Source organism: Podarcis filfolensis (genome assembly GCF_964270895.1).
Source record: "Podarcis filfolensis genome assembly, chromosome: 13".
NCBI lineage: Eukaryota > Metazoa > Chordata > Lepidosauria > Squamata > Lacertidae > Podarcis > Podarcis filfolensis.
In genome coordinates, this window is record NC_139615.1 from 28,851,653 (window position 1) to 28,872,295 (window position 20,643).

Genomic DNA, 20,643 nt, shown 5'->3' on the forward strand with positions numbered 1-20,643 from the left:
GCTTTCAAACTGCTAGGTGGGCAGAAGCAGGGACCTAACAACGGGAACTCACCCCCTTGCGGGGATTCGAACGGCCAACCTTCTGATTGGCAAGCCCTAGGCTCTGTGGTTTAACCCACAGCTTGTTACATGCTATCTAATATTATATGAATGATATATTTGAATTATTCTCTCTCTCTCTTTCTCTTGGGTGTGTGTGAGAAACAACCTTAGTAAACAGACATTGGCTCCATTCCAGGCAGAGTTTGAAATGACTTGCTAAGCAATCTTGCTAAAGATATTTACTAAGAAACAAGTCCCACTGTGTTCAGTTGGGCTTTCTCCCTAGCAAATGTGTTTAGCCAACTTGGTGGCCCCCATATACACTTGGACTCAAACTCCTATCAGCGGCAGTCAGTATGGCTCATATTCAGGGATGATGGGAGTTGTCATTCAACAACACCTAGAGGGCCACAGGTCTCCCAGCATCACATAATGATTAGAGGAGGGTTTCCTAAATCAGGGTCTCCAACTGTTTTCAAACTACAATTCCCATCATCCCTGACCACTGATCTTGCTAGCTAGGGATGATGGGAGTTGTAGTCCAAAAGCAGCTGGATACCCAAGTTTGAGAAACATTGGGTTAGAGTGTTGAACTATGACGTGGGTGCCAGGGACACAAAACCCATGGGGTGAACTTGGACCAATCACTGCCTCTGGGCCTAATCTACCTCACAAGGATGTTTTGAGGATAATGTGAAGAGTGTGAGAGATCCATGTGTGCCCCCTTGAGCTCCTTGGATGAAAGGTAAGATGTAAACACAACAAATAATATAGAAATAGAAAGGACAAGGAGAAGATCACCGGGTTGAAAATATTCTAGTCAAAGTCAGATATTACTTGCAACAGTAAGAAGGTTTATTGCATTGCGGCAGTAAACAGAATGTAGTTCTCAGTATTTCTAAAAGCATACACCTCCGTATAGTTTTAAGAAAGCATATTGAGTGGGCTTTTTCCCTCTCTAGAGCCCATATTTGCGAGAAGCTACTAAGCTACAATTGACTCTGGTTCCAGGAGGTTATCTTCTACTTGGGCATTTCCTTGCTTGCCTGAGTTGAAGGGGCCCCCCACTCTGCTTTTCATGCTGTTCACTTCGTTGCTCTTTCTTCAACTGATTTCACTTGAGAAGAGACGACTTTGCCATCCACTACTTCTTCAACAATGGTCTTCACCACCCTTGTTTTGAGGGGCTCTGATAAAGGAATAAAATGATGATAGAGTTAACCATTGATAATATCGCTAAATGGGTTCACATGGCCTATTTTCCCAACACGTGGGAAGCTACTGGAGCTGGAGGAGAAGCACCAAGTATTGATTTATTAATTCATTTGCTCTTTCATTCAAGATGTTTATATCTTGCCTTTCCTCCAGTCTGGAGCTCTTGGCAGCTAACAACCAATACATAAGCAATCGTACAAAACAACACATCATTTAAACTACAAAGTTGTAACAGCAACAATTCAGCAGTGAGTAATAGCAGCGAAACCACTCCTAAAATTGCTTTACCCCATTATGCAAACACCTGGCCATTAGTGTAGAATAGCAACATCCATCGAAACGTCATCTTTTACCTCTTCCTGCCCAGACACATATTGTTTCAAGCAAACAACGGAGGCTTCAATGTGCAATCCTTGTTACATCCCACAGCAATTTAACTAATCAGTAATGCTTTGTGACTGCAGGCCAACAGAAACCTGGCAAGTTTCTCCAGACTTGGGTCAGCTTTTAGTCACTTTTTCTGCCAGCCAGTTACATCTTACAATGCCATCCAGACAGTGACTGCAGAAAGATCCCTTGTGGGGACAGGACAATAGTCATGTTGAATATGCCACTGAATGAATAAATATGTCATGGTCCTGGCAACATATGTTGGCCACAGGATCTGAAGAAGATAGACCAGGGGAATTTTTTTGTCGAGACTCATGTTTGGTGCTCACACTTTTTACTGCTGGGATCATTAGGGCAATTGTTTCCCTCAGACTTTCTTTCTCACAAATGGATATATTTACTTATTGCATTTATATCTCCACCTTGTTCTCCAAGGAGCCACAGCAACCTTGTGAGAGACAGCGACCAGCCCAAGACAACCCAGTGAGCTTCATGTTCAAGTAAGGATTTGAACCCTGATTTCCCAGGTTGGACACTCTGACCACTAAAAACACCGGCTTTCTATCTGGGAATTCTTCACATAGCACAAGGGTTATTCTCTTCTCCTTCTGTTGACTCTTTATTTGGATTCAGGCACATGATTTTCTGTAAACTCAACAGAATGCAGATTACCAAAGGAATACAATCTAACTGAACGTTCCCTCCCAATGTTTGCTTTTCTCTTCTTCTTTTTTTAATTTCAGGCTTATTCTGCAGCGGTGTGCATTTTATCAAACTGAGCTTACTGATTATTTTTTTAAAATTCTTTTTCTTTTAAATGTGGTGAGTGATAATTAGTTTTCTGCCCACAGGGAGCTGAAGGCCTTTGAAATCCATTCCCACTTCTCTGGTAGCATGTTAATTCTGAGCACACTCCTTGAGTTGAAGCTGATGAAGTGAAAGGGACTCATGCCAGTATGGATAAAGGCTGGTGAAAATACTCCTAAGTCAACATTGTTCAATTGAATTGTGAGATAGGCCAGCTTGTCACTAGATTTGATGCCTTGGGGGGTAGGGGTGTCTGCTACTTGTGGTTGTTTGCTACAGTTCTCAGAAATGTTGAAGGATTACTCAGCTTGGGGTGGTGCAAAACCAGGGGGGTTAGCAGTGCAAAAGGGTTTGAGACTATTGCAAAATTTGGGCACCGCTTTGCAGTGAATCGAACAATGTTGGGTTTTGGGAAGGGTACCTATGGCCCCTGCTTTGAGCATCTTGTGGAGTGGTGGTGGTACAAAATAAGTGCAAAATTTTTGGCACCAGTTTGGAGTGAACCAGACAATGTTGGGTTTTTAGACGTTAACGGCGAGCCCCAGTTTGATGTATCAACTTACCCAGCTTGGGAGGTGGTACAAAATGCGGGGTTCATGGTGCAAAACAGTATGAAACGGGTATGAAACTTTGGCCTCAGTTGGGAGGAGACCCCAAATTTCAGGGTTCGTATTTAAGAAAGCCTTGAAGGGCGGGGGCTGAGACTGCGGCGCTGGCAGCCTCTACAAGCAGCAGGCACTGGGACAATGGCAGTGGAAGAGCCAAATAGCCAACAGCTCAGTGCAAGGGACTCTAGTCTAGAACACGGAAGCTGCCTTATATTGAGTCAGACCACTGGAATAGCTAGTTCAGTATTGTCTATACTGGCTTGCAGCAGAGCTCCAGGGTTTTAGATGTGTGGGTGGGTGGGGAGGTATTTCAGTCCTACCTAAAGAGAGTCTTAGGTTCCCTCTGGTTCTACCTTAAAGCATTCCCCCCCCCCCCCCGTTATGGAAATAAGGGCACAATTTTCAGATTTATACATTGTCCTTTTAAATACAAAACAATATTACTCTGAAATAATAAATTGTAATTACCTCTGATTTGAACTTTTGGTTCGTAAGTGCGGAAACTGTCAGAAAGGAACACAATGATAACTTGTTAATATTCTTATGAAGCTGGCAGATTTTTAAAAAAATATTTTTAGATAATGGTTGTGGAAGCAGTAATGATTTCAGTACAGTTGCATGGTGTGTCATTCGTATTCCTGGAGGATTCTTTCTTGCTGGCACCCACTCAGCAAGGTCAGAATCTTTTAGGGTCCCCTCAAATAAAAAATGGAATACTTTGCCTCTGTGATCTGTCATTTGTCAGTGTGATATATAGAGAACCAGAGAGATGATTTTGCATTCAAGTGGGAATGTTGACTTTTTAATGCGGTCTTTTGCGAATTTTATTTTGGAATATTTGGGTTTAAGGGACTAGGAGCAAGCTTCCGAGTCTCTTATACCTCTTCCCCGACCACACAAAAACCAGAAAAAGAAGCAACTGATGCTTAAAGTTTGCTTCCACCTTTTCAAACACGTTGGCTTAAAATAAAAAAGTGTGAGGAAGGGACCCTATGAACCCAACATCATGCGACTCCCAGTTTGATTCCCCTTTACTTTCAGATCATTCCCGTACCTCTCGCCATCAAGCAGGCGCCTGTATGTTTCAATTTCCATTTCCAGTCGGGTCTTGATGCCCAGCAGTTGTTGGTACTCTGAATTTTGCATCTCTGTCTCAGACCTGATCTGCTGCAACTGCTCTTCGATGCTGCTCACTTGGTGCTGCAGCTGTGAGAGCTGAGTGCTGTAGTTGACTTCAGTTTCATGCAAGGTGCCTTCCAGAGAAGCTTTCTGTCGGTGGGAGAAATAGAGGAAGGCAGGGCTTGCTTACATGCTAATGAAGGTGAAAATTTTCATTCGCTCAGCATCCAGTGTAAAGTTCAGCTCCCCCAAAACTGAGGGTCGGTATATTTATTTTGTGTGTCCCTGGAAATTGCTGTACACATGGTTTTTTGTTTTGTTTTGCTTTTTGGCATTTTATCAACCTAGTATCAAACATAAATGCAATCTGTATGATTCCCATTTGAAATGCAATGGCCAGACTCGAATTATGGACAGCAAACAGGGTAGGAGACTCCAGTTTCCCCTAGTAATTCTAAGCTACTCACCATGCTGTTCTAGGTATGTTTATTCCGAAGTACATCTCACTGTGCGCAATGGGGCTTACTCCCCTGTGAGGGTGCATAGGATTGCAACCTAAGCTAGTTAGCTACGCTGCAATGGTTAGAGCAGTGTTTCCTAAACTTGGGCCTCTAGCTATTTTTTGGACTACAACTCCCATCCTCCTTACCTTGCAGGACCAGTGGTCAGGGATGGTGGGAACTGTAGTCCAAAAACAGCTGGAGACTCAAGTTTGGGAAACACTGGGTTATAGCATGGGTGGCCATCATGGTGACCTCTACATGTTGGGATTCTAACTCCCATCCGCCCCAGCCAACATGGCCAATGGTCAGGGATGATGAGAGTTGTGGTCCTGTCCAGCAACATCTGGCAAGTGCCACATTGGCTACCCTTGGACTTCCTAGAAACTACAGACAGGTGTGGGGCTATAGAAGAGAAATCACCATATCTGATCCTGATGCAGTGTGTTGGATACTGGAAGCCAAGCATCCTGGGAGAAGCATCCTGCTGTTCTCTGAGCTTCTAGGATTCTGGGGCCTGCATTGATTTTGCTTCGAGGTTTCTACTCTCTATGATTGCAGCCTATAACTCCTCCTTAAACTATGAATCTGGAAGCAGTTTTTTTAAAAATGACATTTATCTCAAAAGCCGAGCCCTCCAAAGAGAACTCAGCCTGCTTTCAATACCCTGCAGTCCAAGGAAGGAGATGCAAAGCACATACCTTAGCCAGAAGGGATTGTAGCTCTATCTCCAATGCCTGGAATGAGCGTTTCAGCTCAATTAACTCGTTCCTGGCAGAGTTTGCTGCGCCGGCGTCATCGTAGATCTGTTGCTGCAGTGGTTGGCTCTGTGGGAGAAAAATCAATAAGATGTAACTTGGCATGAAATATTTTCCTCTTGTACGGAGGGCAGTCTGCTATTTGAAGGGCTGTCCAGTTCAAGCCCAGTTAAATGATAAACAAATTAGGAAAGGAGTTCATCGGGGGCTTTGAAGTTGCCCATCAACAGTTAGCACTTGGTGAGTGGGCCATAGCTGTCAACATTTCCCATTTTAAAAGGGAAATTCCCTTATTCTGAATAGGATTCCTCGCAAGAAAAGGGAAAAGTTGATAGCAATGGAGTGGGCATGCAGATCACCTGGTCATAGCCTTTACCGCTATGGTGTGATGCATTGTTGCATTTGTGTTTACATTATAGGTATCATTTCTAAATTTACATATAAATTAGCCTATGCTGTTTGACATCAAATATGGGTCTTCTTTCTGCCCATTGTGGGGGAGGCAATGCACAACTGGTCACAACTGTGCTTCTAGCATGTAGGAATTTGATACAGATTCATTCTGTCCAGTATCACTGGTAAGGGAGGGGGGAGGAAGGCTATGTTAATTCCGGTTCTCTCCCTTTCTCATTTTCCAATCCTAAATTCAGCTCTCCATATTTCTGCAGCAATTTGCAATAATAATAAAAAAAAATCCTCATGAAAATTCACCAGCATTTTAGTGTGTATTTCTTTGCATGAACAGGTTTTTGCATACATTGTTCAGTAATGTACACGTTTTTGCAAACATTCCCCTAACAGAATACATTTTTGTATGTGATGGTCATCTTGTGCACATTCTTCACCACCCTCCCCTATGTATTTGTTGCAAATATTGCTTGATGCAGCGCATCAAATAGAATTTGCTTTCAGCCGCCGCCCATCCATCTTACCATTTTGTGAAACTGTTCTTCCGCCTCTCTGCGATTTTGATCTGCGAGGTCTTCATATTGCGCTCTCATTTCGTTCAGCAGCTTAGTCAAGTCTACTCCTGGAGCCGCGTTCATTTCCACTGTGACGTCACCCGTAGAGCTGCTTCTCAGCAAGTTAATTTCCTGGGCAAGAATATTAGAAGCAGGTTAACTTGAGATGATGAAGCAGTGTAAAGTCAGTAAACAGTGATTCATCAACTTCTTATCTAGAAGGACGTCATCCTCAGTAAAATTCGTACAAAAATGTTCCAAGCATTGTCTTTCTCTTCTTATGGTACCTCTGAGTATCATGGTGTGTGTCTGTGTGTGTGTGTGTGGGGGGGTCCCATATCCTCTGCTATCAGTGTGTAAACGTGTCTTTATTACACAGGAAATGACTACAACGGCATAGGTTTTGTATAGAATTTTTTGTTAAGTGCTCAAAAGGCTTCCTGGATTGAAAGTCTCGTAATAGCCTTTTATATTTTTGCAATAGAGGGCAGCCCTTGTTAGGCAGATGCTCTAAGAAACCCCTTCCCAACCTCATGCTCTTCAGATGTTTTAGACTACAGCTCCCACAATCCCCAACCATTGGCCATTCTCGCCATTGACCATTGGGGTTGATGGATATTGTAGTCCAAAACATCTGCACTGAAGCATTATCTGGTGAAGAGAGTATTCAGAGAAGGACTAGGCAGGTCCTTCAGCCGAGCCAGTGCTCAATCCAATGACCTGATTTCAGTTTACTTGGGCTCTGTCCAGGTACTATGAATAATTGTGAAACTATCTCTCTGAGCATATACATATATCAGGCCATTCCCCTGTAACCGTGAAACTTGTATACCGCCATCCTAAGTAGAGACAATGAAACAGCCACCTTAAGCTTCTCATGACAGCCAGTGCCAGCATCTTCAGAAGTTGGTAAACCATTATCCTTAATTTTATTTTTCTTGGATTTGTTCCCAGGACAAATACCGCAGAGAAAATGATCTGCATCTCATTTACCGAAACTAGCCTTAGGGCCTGGGAAGCTCTGAAGGAAGATCCATTCTCCCTGCCTGGCCCCGGAGCACCCACTAGGCATAAAGGAATCTAAGCAAGGGAAGGGTGTTCCCAAAGAACGGAGGGTTAATTGCAGGAGCGCCTGTCTCCATTCTAGTCTAAATATGCCAGCTTTACCTTACACAGTGAAGGCGTAAAACGATGCTCTGCCTATAGATTTTTTTGGGGGGTAGCCCCAGCCTAAGCTACGGGGCCCACAGAGCCCTGTGTATCATAACTTTGTGTAGTAACATTGGACCACACAGGCACAGCGATGAGTAGACATTAGGAGAGAGCACACACTAATCATTAAAGCAGTTTATGGCACAATTTGAACTTCATTTAGATAGTCATCTCCTGGTAGTTCAGATGGAGTCTTTGATAAGGGTGTGATTTCTCGTTTGTGCTCAAGCACAGTGGTGTGATGTAACAAATGCGGTCAGAGACTGAAGGTGAGTGATGGAATTTGTTCATTCTTTCTGCAATGTGATGTAACAGGATTTCATATCCATATGGCATAATATGAGCTAACCCAACCAATAAACATGGATGAAAAGTCAGGACTCTGTGCTAGTCCCTGCTCACTTTCCCAACAATTTCTGTGGAATTATTTCACAAGTCTTACCTCCTTGCCTTTACAATTACACTTCTGTCCTCCTGAAAGCTTTTGAAAGCCCACACCACACATGGTAATGTAAGAAGGGTTGTCTAAGCTGGTTTTAAGTACTTTTTTATATTATTATTAAGCTGTTCTTCCTCTATTGACTTCATGCAAGAAGTTGAAATATTTGTGATGTTCCTCATTCTGAATCTTGGATTTAGGTGGACTATTATAATTGAATTAATTCTGTGGGGTAGGTTAGGCAGAAGTTGACTTGCCCAGGAGGTACTCTAGTAAGTTTTGGGGCTAAGTGAAGAATGAACTTGAGCTTCCTTTTGTCTAAACAAACGTTTTGATCTGCAGCACTGTGCTAGGCACTTGTCCTGCATCCCAAAGACTCACACAGTCCTGCCTTTGGACTAGATTAGGGTGAAAATCTCCTGAAAAGGGGTGATGTTGGTGAAACGAAACTTGGTTACCTCTTCGTGGTTCTTCTTAAGGTATGCTAGTTCCTCTGTGAGGCTTTCAAGCTGTGCTTCCAGGTCAGACCTGTTCATGGTCAAGTCGTCAAGCACTCTGCGCAGACCATTGATGTCTCCTTCAACACTCTGGCGAAGGAAGAGCTCGTTCTCAAACCTGAAAGGGGCAAGTGAGCATACAAAGCTATGAGATATATAGGGAGATGGCTCAGATTAGCCGCTTGTAAAGACAGCAAACGAAATGGCAAGATCAGGATCGAAGGCGCTTGGAACATTGTCATTCTTTATTGTGTCCTTCACCAGAAGGTCCCAAGGTGGGTTAAGTAGCTTATACAAACACAATGAAGACAGCAGCACAAAGACAGATCCTTAGCCCCATAGCCCCAAAGTCTGTTATAGTGAGCATATCAGTTCTTCAATTTTCAATGGCCACAATGAGGAGCTTAACTCAAGGAACCAGAGGTGCCAACTTCCTGGGGTCCTAAGCACCCACAAAATTCCCTATGAAGAGACCGGGCACCCACAAATTTTGGCTGGCATTCCTGCAAGAAAATACACAGAAGGCGAGTTTTGCATCCTGGCCACCCTCTGAAGTCACCCCAAAATCCTTTATGGGAACTTCCAAACCATGTGGGATGGGGCATGGAAGGCTGCTGGGAGCTGGAGGGGATTCGATAGATGCCCTGGTGAGATCCCTTTGGACTCTAAGATAATTACAGCAGATATTTACTAAGAGCCAGCAGATGAGTTGTTAGATCTGCAGCTGGGAGACAGGGCTTCAAAACCCAGCTCGTCCCAGCACTGTTTTATTTCACTGGATCCTGACAAAAGCAAACAAACATTTGGGTTGGTAAAAGGTGGATTTGATATCATGTGTATCACTATAGTCTTACTGGGTCTAGCAGAAGAAGTAGCTTTATGTATCTCTACTCATTTTTCTACATAGCTGATAATTGCCAAATTCACCAAGTTTTAACAGCTGCCCATCACAGACCATAGCATTAGGAGTGGGATTTTGATTTCCAACTTGCATTACGTTATTGGTGAATTAAGTAGATTCCAATGACCCAATGCTACTGAAAGGAGTGGGGTGGAAAACTTAAGAACCAACATTTTGCTTAAAAAACAACAACAAAACAGAAAAGTTTTGCATTTAGCTTACTTCAGTCTGAAGTCATCAGCAGCCAGCCTGGCATTGTCAATCTGTAAGACTACATTGGCATTGTCAATGGTCACATTGACGATCTGGAACGAAATATTAAAAGAATAAAACAAGGTTATTTTGTGTGGGAAAAATGCCCACTTCCAGATTAACAGCTAATGCATTTCGTACATAATCAGGGTTGAGTAGTGCGAATAAAAACTGACTTAAAAAATAAATAAATCTCCCCAATGTTTTGAATATGAAGAATAAGAATAGACAATGTTAGCTTTTACAACAATTATTCAGCTAAAGCACTTGAATTTCATCTGAATTTCTCCTGTTACATGAACTTCATTATCAAAACAAACAAACAAACCAAGACTAATTTGGCTTAAATTCCAGTCCTTCTGCTGAATTAATATGTGGACAAGACCTTTATTGCTAACAGAAATAAGCACCAGTAATTCAGACTGTTATTGTTCTGAAGAAATGTCATTCATTAGAGTTTTAAAGGATTGGGCACCCCATCTTGCTTAAGCAGATTGAGGCTTGTAACTGAGGCTTGTAGCTGTGTGCTTCACTTGTAAAAAATGTCCCTGAGTTCATTTTCTGGTATCTCCAGGTAAGGCTGGGAAAAACTCCTCTCTAAAGCCCCAGAGAGCCAAAGCTACTGGCTTGCCTGGACCAATGAAATGACTGGGCATAAGGCAGCTTTCTATGCCTATGCCAGTTTCATCCCATTATAATTTTGCATTTGGGTTCCTAGTGCTGAGAAAGAAAGAAAAACCCTCCATGTTGAACTTCCTCCCCTGATTACACTGCATACATATATGAGTGATAAAACAGGTAAAGCAATTTTTAAAAATTCGTCATCTTGGTCTGCTTACTTTAGCATACAGTCATATTTATGCACATTATCCCGTTTTGTACATAATTGGCTCCTCCAATGCCACTTTAACAAGCTGTGCAGAATTGCAGGGGAGATGTCCAATAGCAAATCCCTCACACAGATTCCATTCGTTTAGGTGTGACTTAGGGGATGCTTCTACCCAGCGTTTGTTTCCTCACCTGGTTGCGCAGATCCTCAATGATCTGATGATATTTGCTGTAATCGCGGGTCACTCCAGGAGCCCCGGGCCCATTCTTCTCATACCAGTGGCGGATCTTCAGCTCGAGCTCGGCATTCGCCTCCTCCAGAGAGCGCACCTTTTCCAGGTAGTTTGCCAGGCGGCTGTTGAGGTTCTGCATGGTCTCCTTTTCAGCCCCAGCCAGGAAGACGCTGTCGGCCCCTCCATAACCACCACCCAAGGACACCGCCGAGCTGGAGCGGTAGCTGGCTCCGTAGCCACCGCCTCCCACAGAGGCGCTACCAAAGCCAGCCCCACCGCCAAAGCCAGCCCCGCCACCAAAGCCAGACCCCCCGCCGAAGCCAACTCCGCTTGCAAAGCCAGGTCCACCAAACCCACCGCATGCAGCCCCTCCATAGCCACTACCTAGAGCGACCATGGACCCCCCGCCAAAACCATACAGACTGCCTCCTCCAACACTGCCCATTTTGGCACCTCCGTCCCCACTGACAAAGGAAGAAATTCTCCTCGAGGAGGTCGATATCCGAGTAGACATGTTAGCTGAGGGATGCCAAAAAGCTGCGAGGAAAAGGCAAAGGAGAGTCAGGAAAGACAGACAGACAGGCAGTGTGCTAACAGGGTGGTTTCCTCTGCCTTTTATATATAGGGTTGTGAGGGTGTTGCTTTTGTAATGCCTCCTACCTGTGGCATTTATTTTTTTCTTGTCAACTCAGCGGATCTCAGTTTCAACAGCTTTTCATCCCTGCCCCCCCTCCCCTCCTAATTCAACACGGTGTCCATTTGCAGTTTGGTGCCTCGAGGGCGTTTGTTATGCCGGGGGGTGGAGTAGGGTGGAACAAAGTTAAAAATTCATTACGATATTGTAATTGCGGATGAGTAATTCTTCTCTCCTTCATCTCCTAGACCCCTAGGCATAACGCTCTGTGTTCCCAGAGCGAATCTCTAGGTGACAGGCGCTTGTTTGTATGTCTTGTCATTCACTTAACAGCACTTCTGCCGGACCTCAGAGTTTGCCTTACAGCCACAATTTTTCTCTTTGTATGGAGGGAATATTTGCTCTGATGGGATCGTGTTCTCTTTTGCTTCGTTCAACCTTTTGCTTCGTTCACGCTTACCGGTAGCAACCACCTGCTGCCGAAGGAATATGGACATGGAAGGCTTCTCATTGTAAAGACACTTCCGCACTTCTGGACTTCTTATAAAACAGAGAACTAAAGCCTCTTCAAACATATCTGAGGCACAAAATATCCTGAACTGAGGGACACAATGGGCTGCATCCAAGCAACTTCTACTCAGAGTTGACCTGTTGAAATGGACAAGCTAGTCATGGCCAACAACTTTCAGCAAATCTGCTCTGAGTAAAAGTTTAACACAACCCAATGTGGAGCATCACCCATTATCATTAAAAATGGCAAATGGATGCCCGCGTGCTATTTCTTATGGGGAGTTTCTGCAAGATGGGAGGCTTCTGTGGCAGAGCTGGGAGTTACAAAATGGTGTTTCTTCCACAGCACAGAAAGAGCTGTTTTGCTTCATTTCTGCATGTACCTGTAAAAAGTTATGTGACATAGAAGGTGGAGGAGAGTCATTTTTCAACTGGAATGTATGTGCCCTCTGCTCGGTGTAGGTATGATGTTTGAAGTGCAGATATGAAAAGTGGGTAAACATGTTTGCATCCTGTGCAAAAATGCTCCAAGAGGCATACCTATGACCCTCATGGAAAATAACTGACTACACATTAAAACGGTGGTTTTCGTGAAAAGTGCAGCTCTGAGAAGTAACTTCAGTGGGACTTATTCCCAAGTAAAACTGTATCGGACTGCCACCTTGCAGTTAGGAAAGGTGAATCTGACAATTTCAGTTTCTCACATTTGCAGTCTTAAGTTCAGTTTTCCATATTTTCACATCGGTTTGTGTGTGTGCCATTTTTTTTTAATGCATCAGCTTTTTAGTGCAAACTTCTCATAATATGCATGTTTTTATGCGACTTCCCATAGTATAACATTTATGGAAAATAATTTCCTCCAATATAATGCACTTTTGTATGTTCTTTTCACAAACACTATTGCCACATTTGCATTTTAATACACGTTACTTGGTTAGAGAACTGCATTGCAAAATTCGGAGAAATGCAAATTTCGATAAGACGGCTGCAGTTTGGTTCATGTATTTTTTTCAGAAAGTGCATGTTTCGTGGGTTCTCCTTTAAATGCAAACAGAAACTACATTTTCTCTCCATCGCTACAGCACAGTCTTATGCATCTCTCCTTGGATTCAAGGCTCAATGAGTTCATTGGGACTTACTCCCAAGGATATGTACACAGAATTGAAGCCTTAGTTGACCTCCCCCCACCCCACCACAGATTTGCTCCTGGGGCACATGTTCCATGGGGAGTTAGGGATGATGCTCCTTTGGAACTGGAATATGCTGAAGGCACCCAAGAGCTGTTCACTCCCTAGAAACAATAGGAAAGCTGCAAGCACCTGATGTTGGTTTCATTGTTTTGTGAGTGCCTCAATGGATACGGGAGTCCATGGTGAATATTTGGAGCAACACAAGGGCAAAAGATCGAAGACTAAGTAAACCAGGTTCAGATTAAGGAAGTCCTTTTCAGTGGAGAGGTACGTAGCTGGCAGCAGTTATTGCACTAGATCAGTGGTTCTCAACCTGTGGGTCCCCAGATGTTGTTGGACTATAACTCCCACCATCCCTGAGCTCTGGCCTTGCTAGCTAGGGGTGATGGGAGTTGTAGTCCAACAACACCTGGGGACCCACAGGTTGAGAAAGGCTGCACTAGATGAACTTTTCTAACTTTACAATTCCATGATTCTATGTTCCTCTTACACTAATGCTCCTCCCTCCACTGTGGGAGATGGCATGCCACGGAATGCTACCTGCTGGGAATCAGAAGGACGGAGAGTAATGCTGCAATTGGGTTCTCCTTGTGGGTTTCATACATGGATCTGGTTCCCCACTGTGAGGACAGGATGCTGAAGTAGATGAGCCTCTGGCCTGAGCCAGCTCGACGTTTCTTATGTCCTTACGAACTGCAAACCTTACACTATGTTAAGTTAAATTAGATTTACCGCTTGAAGAAGTGAGCTGGCAGCATCGGAAGGACGGCGTAAATTCAGATTAATTACTCATAATGATTCCAAATGGAATAATTGGGCAGTGTGTTCTTTTTAGACCTCAACGTTATCCTTACATACCCCACTTGTTTCATGGACGTACATGAGAGCCACACCTTTGTGTGAAAGAGAGTTATGGACTCTCCTCCCTTGGAGGTCTTTAAGCAGATGTTGGATGGACATCTGTCATGGATGCTTCAGCTGAGATTCCTGCATTGCAGGGGGCTGGACTAGGGGGGCCTTGGGGTCCCTTCCAATTCTACAATTCTATGATTCTCTGATTTTTCTCACAGCAGATTGCCCACTCGGAACTTAGCTAGGTGAGATAAAGAGTAGCAAAATCCTCTATGGAGTCGAATTCCCAGTTGCTACAGAATCAAAATATCTGATGCTCAGGGAAGTGATTGTTTTACTTTTCCATTTTTCGTTCCATTTGATAGTTGCCCTGGACCCCTTCCTAAGTGGGAAAGTGAGTTAAAAAAATGCTCAAAAACAAAGAAGAAGAAGAGTTTGGATTTGATATCCCGCCTTTCACTCCCTTTAAGGAGTCTCAAAGGGGCTAACATTCTCCTTTCCCTTCCTCCCCCACAACAAACACTCTGTGAGGTGAGTGGGGCTGAGAGACTTCAAAGAAGTGTGACTAGCCCAAGGTCACCCAGCAGCTGCATGTGGAGGAGCGGAGACGCGAACCCGGTTCCCCAGATTACGAGACTACCGCTCTTAACCACTACACCACACTGGCTCCATTGCCCCTGATGTGGCAGTGATACTTTAGACCCGTGTGATATTCCAGCAGTAGTGCATTCCCACTCTGACCCACAAGGATCTGCAGGAACATTGTGTACATTGTGTACACTTCCCACAGCTTGGATGCCAGGCCATAACAGCCTTTCTTAATTTATTTGTATTAAAGTGTGACTGTGCGAATGGCTTGAGTTTTATCACACCGGATATTTAAACCCAAGGATTATCAACGCCTTAACTAACAAAATACAGTGGAGTTTCTTTTTCTACAATGGTAGTACCCATTCTTTAGTAGCAGGAGTAGCGGAGAAATACCTTGCCATTTTGAATTTACAGATGGATTTCTCAATGTGTCTGCTTTGTCGTTTGTTGCCTACTTCAGAAAGCTTGTCCCCCTCACTTTTCCCTAACATTTTCTCTTTCACATGTGATTAAATTTATGCACAAGCCAATCCTGTGCCCGCTTCTATGTGTTCCTAACACTAGCTGTGAAAGAAAACCTCTTAGAAATTAGTACAGCGGTACCTTGGTACTCGAACAGCTTGGCTCCTGCACAAATTGGATCCTGAACGCTGCAAACCCAGACGTGAGTGTTCCGGTTTGTGAACGTTTTTCGGAAGCCGAACATCTGATGCTACTTCTTTTTTTAAAAAAAGATATTTATTGAAGTTTTACAAAAACATAAATTTAAAAAGGTCATATAAAAAGAAAGAAATACAAAAAAAACCACATAGAAAAATACATGAAAAAGAAAAAAGAAGAATAAAAACAAATCCATTTTTTGTAACCCTAACTCATTATCTTATTTCCTTGGCCTCCTCACACCTCCCCTTTTTGTATTCCCATTTAAGTAATCAAGTCAGCAAATCCTTACCCTCTTTCGTTTATCTTAACTCTGTATCTTAACATATTATAACTCTATATTTTCATCCATTATCAATTCAGTTTTGCATACTCTTGTTAACTTTGTTGCTAATGCCACTTATTTTCAATCCAACATCATTTTAACATTCATTAATTTTACAGTGTTTCTGCAGATAGTCTTTAAATTTCTTCCAGTCTTCTTCCACCAACTCTTCTCCCAGGTCTCGGATTCTGCCAGTCATTTCCGCCAATTCCATATAGTCCATCACTTTACATTTCCAACATTTATTATCGGGCAAATGATATATTTTTGCAAGCTTGACTGGTGTCATGTACCACCTATATATCATTTTCATAATATTCTCTCTTAAGGCATTACATGCCGTAAATTTCATACCGGTGGCATCTGATGCTACTTCTGCTTGAGTGCAGGAAGCCTTGGTTTTTGAACCGTTTTGGGAGTCCAATGGATTAAGTTCAAGAACCAAGGTACCACTGTATTTTAAGCAGTGTGGTGAAGATATAGCCTTCTACAGTAGAGTTATGCCCAGTGTTGTGGTATAATTTTAGACTCTGGAGTTAACAGGTTTTGTGAGCAGCTGTGCCGGGTGTGTGCTTTACAGATGATAAATATGCTAGCGGTTTTACAAAGGATCCCCGCATCTGCTATAGCTGGAACTCCTGCGGGTTTGCTATACACAGTAGGGATGGAGGAGAAATTCGGATTGGTTCACACTTTATTTTTGTAATTTTCACTTTCTGAAAAAAAATATATGCGTGAACTGAAACACAGCTATCTTTCAAAATTTTGAGATGCAGTTCTCCAATCAAGAAATGTGTATATTGGGGAAAACCATGCAACATACCATAATACATATATTAGTGAAATTAATGTACAAAAGTGCATTCAGGAAATTTGCTTAAAGAAAGATGCGTGTATTTGGCAAACTTGCGTACAAAAATGCATATTTTAGAAACAATGTACACCAAAATGCTGGCACGTCTTCATGAGGACATTTTTTTAAAAAAATCAAACTGATGTAGAAATATGGAAAAACTGGATTTAAGACTGGAAGAATGAGTAACGAAAAGAAATTGATATTGACAGATTTGTTCATCTGTAATACTTTTGCTAGGAAAACAACACAGAGAAGAAAGAGTTTGCACCCTCTCCTTCATACCACATGCCTGATCTGGGTTGTTATTATTATTATTTTTGGCGTTTGGACACAGCTTATTTTTGTGTAGGAAAAAGAGGAGACAGTTGTAAGCATGCCCTTTTAACCATGCACTTAACAGAACTCTTCATTGCATCCTGCTGGTGTTTCGAGTCTACTCATAGTCCCTCTTGCCAAAGTCAAACCTGTCATTCCACCCTGATTAGTTTCTCCGCCCCCATCAAAGGTGGTTACTGATTTGATTGCAAAGTTGTACGATAAGAGCCATGTTCTGACTCAACTGCAGTTGTTATTATAATTGGGTCTCTCTCCCCCCCCACTAGAGATTAAACCGGCCGCTCGGCATCTCGCCAGCACCAAACTCTTTAATGTGGTTGCCTGTACTGTGAGAAAAAGCCTAGAGCGAAGGAGGGAGAGGATTTTAGCAACAGCATCTCCACCGGTTCACTAGGGAGCAGTATTGGCGCATTAAAGCCAATCCTTTCCTGAAACTGCGAACATTTCCCTGGGTTCTGTGGGCTGACAGATTTGTGCTTATTATAATTTGGCACAGAGATCATTTGAATTAGGCTATCACAACAAATTATGCAAAGCCAGCATTTGCTTATTTTTCAGAAATTTGTTCCGGGGTTTTTCTTTTTGTGGGGCAGGGGGTTTCCGATAGGTTGCTCTTTCTTGCTTCCTGTTGGGAACATACAAGACCGTTCTTGTATTTCGGAAATTTGTTCAACTTGCAGGTGGATTTTTGTGTCCTTCTTTCCAATTCACACCAACCCCACTGGTTTTGTTCTTGCGACAGGCATGAGATTTTTTTAAAAAAACACACACACACTGAAGTTTTACTGAACTTTTCTCACAAAAAAAGCAAACAACGAAATTGCCTTAGTAACACCAAAAATAGGGCAGACAATGATTCAGCACAGAAAATTCATTCGCATCCTGAAATTGCAGGTCTGGCTGAAACTACTTGTCCAACAAAAAGGAAAGATGAGACTTTCAGAGGCTGGAGCATCTAATCTTTATTATGAGCATTAAACAATAAATTGAAACCACATCTCAGAGAACTTGCCTTTTGCTTCTTCCTCCCCTTGCTTCCTGGCAGTTTTGAGTCCACTTCTTACTAAGAGGCAGGCCTTTTTGCATACCAAGCATTGAAAGAGAGGTCACAAGACCCTTCATTCGATGTACAATTTCTAATCTAGCCACCAGGAGCAGCTCCAGCATCAGACCTCTGTGGACCAGAGTCTTATTCACCCCTTTCCTAAAGATAGCAAGCAGAGATGGGATGTAGTGTTCTGCAGATCCACAGTCTCCCCAGAAATGGCCGTGGGACACCCTCTCCCTGGCCCTTCCCCACTTGGAGCACCACTGGTGGTGGATCAGCACTAGCTGCCAAGCTTTCCATGGCTGCCTTGGAGGGCTCTGATTCTGGGCCTCGTCCTCTAAATGCAGACCTCTCTTTCTTCCTGTTGAGAAGGAAACTTGCAGGATCCAACTCTCCCTCAGATACCTTTTCTGAGAACTTTGGCTTGTTATAATTAACAGAAGATGTTAAGTATGATAACAGCCTTTTGCTCCTGTTCTGGATCAGGGCCAATAAACACCAATTAACTGTATCCCTTCGACAGGCACATGTTGGTTCATGTCATCACAATGATTTCATTTGAAGAAAAATAGAATTGTAGTGTTGGAAGGGGTCCCGAGGGTCATCTTGCCCAATCTTTTAGGAGAAGGAGAGGGGGAAGGAGACCAAGCTGTGGTCTTGCTCTCTGTTGTTTTCTCATGCCTCAAAAACATGTTCCAGGAAGCCCTTCACCAGACCCTTTTGGGATTGTGTAAAAGTATCTTTCTGACACTTTCCCTTTTGCCTTTCTTTTACTCTATTCCAAACTTAAAAATGGAAAGCGTAATGCTGGTGGTCAACAAAAGAGGTTGAAAGACTCTCTCAAGGCAAATCTAAAAAAATGTTGTGTGAGCACTGACAACTGGGAAAAACTGGCTGCGAGCGCTCCAGTTGGAGAACAGCCTTTATCAAAGGTGCCATGGGCTTTGAAGACGCTCAAACTCGGGGCGAAAGGGAGGAACGTGGTAAGAGGAAGGCATGCTTGGCAAACCCTCACCGTGATCAACTCCCACCCGGAAACCTATGTCCCCACTGTGGAAGGATGTGTGGATCCAGAATCATAGCTGTCAACTTTTCCCTTTTCTTGCAAGGAATCCTGTTCAGAATAAGGGAATTTCCCTTAAAAAAAGGGAAACGTTGACAGCTATGTCCAGAATTGGCCTCCACAGTCACTCACGGACTCACTGTTAGAACCCTGTGTCAGAGCTGCCCAGGGTCCCAGCTCACAAAGGACCAACGCTGCTTCGTTGTTAGGTACAAAGTCTTTATTGAAGTTCAGTTTCACTTCCAGAGCCGCAGCGCGCAGCTCTACGTCTCAACTGTTAGACCGCTGATGCTCCGTCTGAGTCTCCTCCCCCCTGACAGCAATTTAAGATTCTAGCCTTACTCCACCTCTTCCTCAGTTCCTTCCGCCTCTGGTTCCGCCTGGCCGTTGGGGTCTCGCCCTTTCTAGCCTCTTCTGACGCTGAGTCCCCTGAGCCTTCCCTCTCCCTCCGGCGGGCTTTAGGAGCTGGTTCCCCATCCGGGTCTCCTGCTGTAGCCCGCGCCTGTACATTTGAACTTGGCGCGCGCGCCCAGCCGGTAACTTTTCTCCTGACCATTTCACTGCTGCTGCTGTCACTGCTTCCCCCTCTGGGGGGGCTAGCTGCAACTGACCTCCCCTCCGTTGGAGGCGTGGTCAGCCCTGACTCACTCTCTCTCCCCGCTGGAGGAGACGCTGGCCCTGACACATGTGACTCTTCCCCCCCACTACGCTCTGGTGGGGAAACTGGTCCCGATCCCCCACTGCTGCTTTGGGGTTCCCCTCTGTCTCCTTGTTTCTGGTGCGTCCCCCCTGGGACCCCCCTTGCCCTGACCATAGGCGCCCCCTTCTGGGAATCTTCTGATTCGCTGGAGAAGCTCATGGAATCTCTCGGGCCACTGTCATACTCCCCTACGCTGCCCTCGGATTCTTCCCCTTCGCTCTCCATTTCCTCTCTCCCCAGTGCTCCTGCTCCTGAGTCCCTGACACCCTGTTTATGGAACACAATCTTATTCGGCTACAAGTTATCACCAAAGAGAAAGGGCTACAGTTGGGTGTGACCTGTGTTGTAACAGTGACTACCGGAAGCCCAGGATTTTTACAGATGACAGAACAGCTGCTTTGACGATTGTTTTTGAGGAAGATGCTTCATTATAACTAAGCCAATGCATGCAAAATTGAAATGATCACATTTTCTCTTCCTACCTTCCCTTCTTCTGTTGTCTCCCTGGGTCTGTTTCAGATTCCAAACTCCACGTCTCTAATCTTTGCAGAGTGCCACATAGCTAAGTGACACTTTATTGATACGTCATTGTAAAAGGAGCCTGCTAGGTCAGGCCAAAAGCCCATCTAGTCCACCATTCTCTTCATACAGTGCACTCCCCAGATTGCTGTGGGAAACCCACAAGCAAGACCCAAGCATGAGAGCACTCTCTTCTCCTGTGGTAACTGGCACCACCATCATGACCAGTAGCCATTGATGTGGAGGCATCTATGCGCTGCATATGCTACTAAGCCAAGCAGCTACGTCCATGCCATTTGGTGAAACGAGTAATATGGAAATTTGCACTACAGGCTTGGCTGCTCAATTGTATTTTGTATTGGAATTATGTCATGGTGGATGGGATTGCCATGCATATGCTGGCATTTGTCACTGTGAATACCAGGCAGTGTGAAGTGTTAGTTGCAGCTCCCAGGTGCATGTCTCCATGACTCCTCCGTTGCAGAGACGGCTCTCCCGTTCACTCTTTGCAGCGATGACATGGTGCACAAGTAACAGCTGTAGAGACTGTGCAAAGCTTCGGCTTGGCAAGTGTTTGTGACTTGAGTTTGCAGTGC

The 20,643-nt window shown here is 44.0% G+C and overlaps 1 protein-coding gene across 1 annotated transcript; it reads right to left on the reverse strand.

The window, feature by feature from the left end:
- Positions 1-875: 875 nt before the first annotated feature.
- On the reverse strand, positions 876-11,524 carry LOC310747876 (keratin, type I cytoskeletal 12-like). The gene is made up of 8 exons (XM_083583223.1): positions 10,723-11,524; positions 9,673-9,755; positions 8,511-8,667; positions 6,372-6,533; positions 5,383-5,508; positions 4,117-4,331; positions 3,531-3,565; positions 876-1,231 (listed from the first exon to the last, which is right to left on the reverse strand). The coding sequence occupies exons 1-8, from the start codon at positions 11,275-11,277 to the stop codon at positions 1,128-1,130; spliced, it is 1,437 nt and encodes a 478-aa protein (XP_083439349.1). The 5' UTR covers positions 11,278-11,524; the 3' UTR covers positions 876-1,127.
- Positions 11,525-20,643: the final 9,119 nt, after the last annotated feature.

Bases quoted from the DNA above. Each gene is read 5' to 3' on its own strand.
- LOC310747876 (XM_083583223.1), bottom strand. From the start codon at position 11,277: ATGTCTACTCGGATATCGACCTCCTCGAGGAGAATTTCTTCCTTTGTC. The intron at 5,509-6,371 runs GTAAGATGGATG...TTTCTCCCACAG, and splicing joins AAGAACAGTTTCACAAAATG to AGCCAACCACTGCAGCAACA. The intron at 3,566-4,116 runs GTACGGGAATGA...CCTTTCTGACAG, and splicing joins CGCCTGCTTGATGGCGAGAG to TTTCCGCACTTACGAACCAA.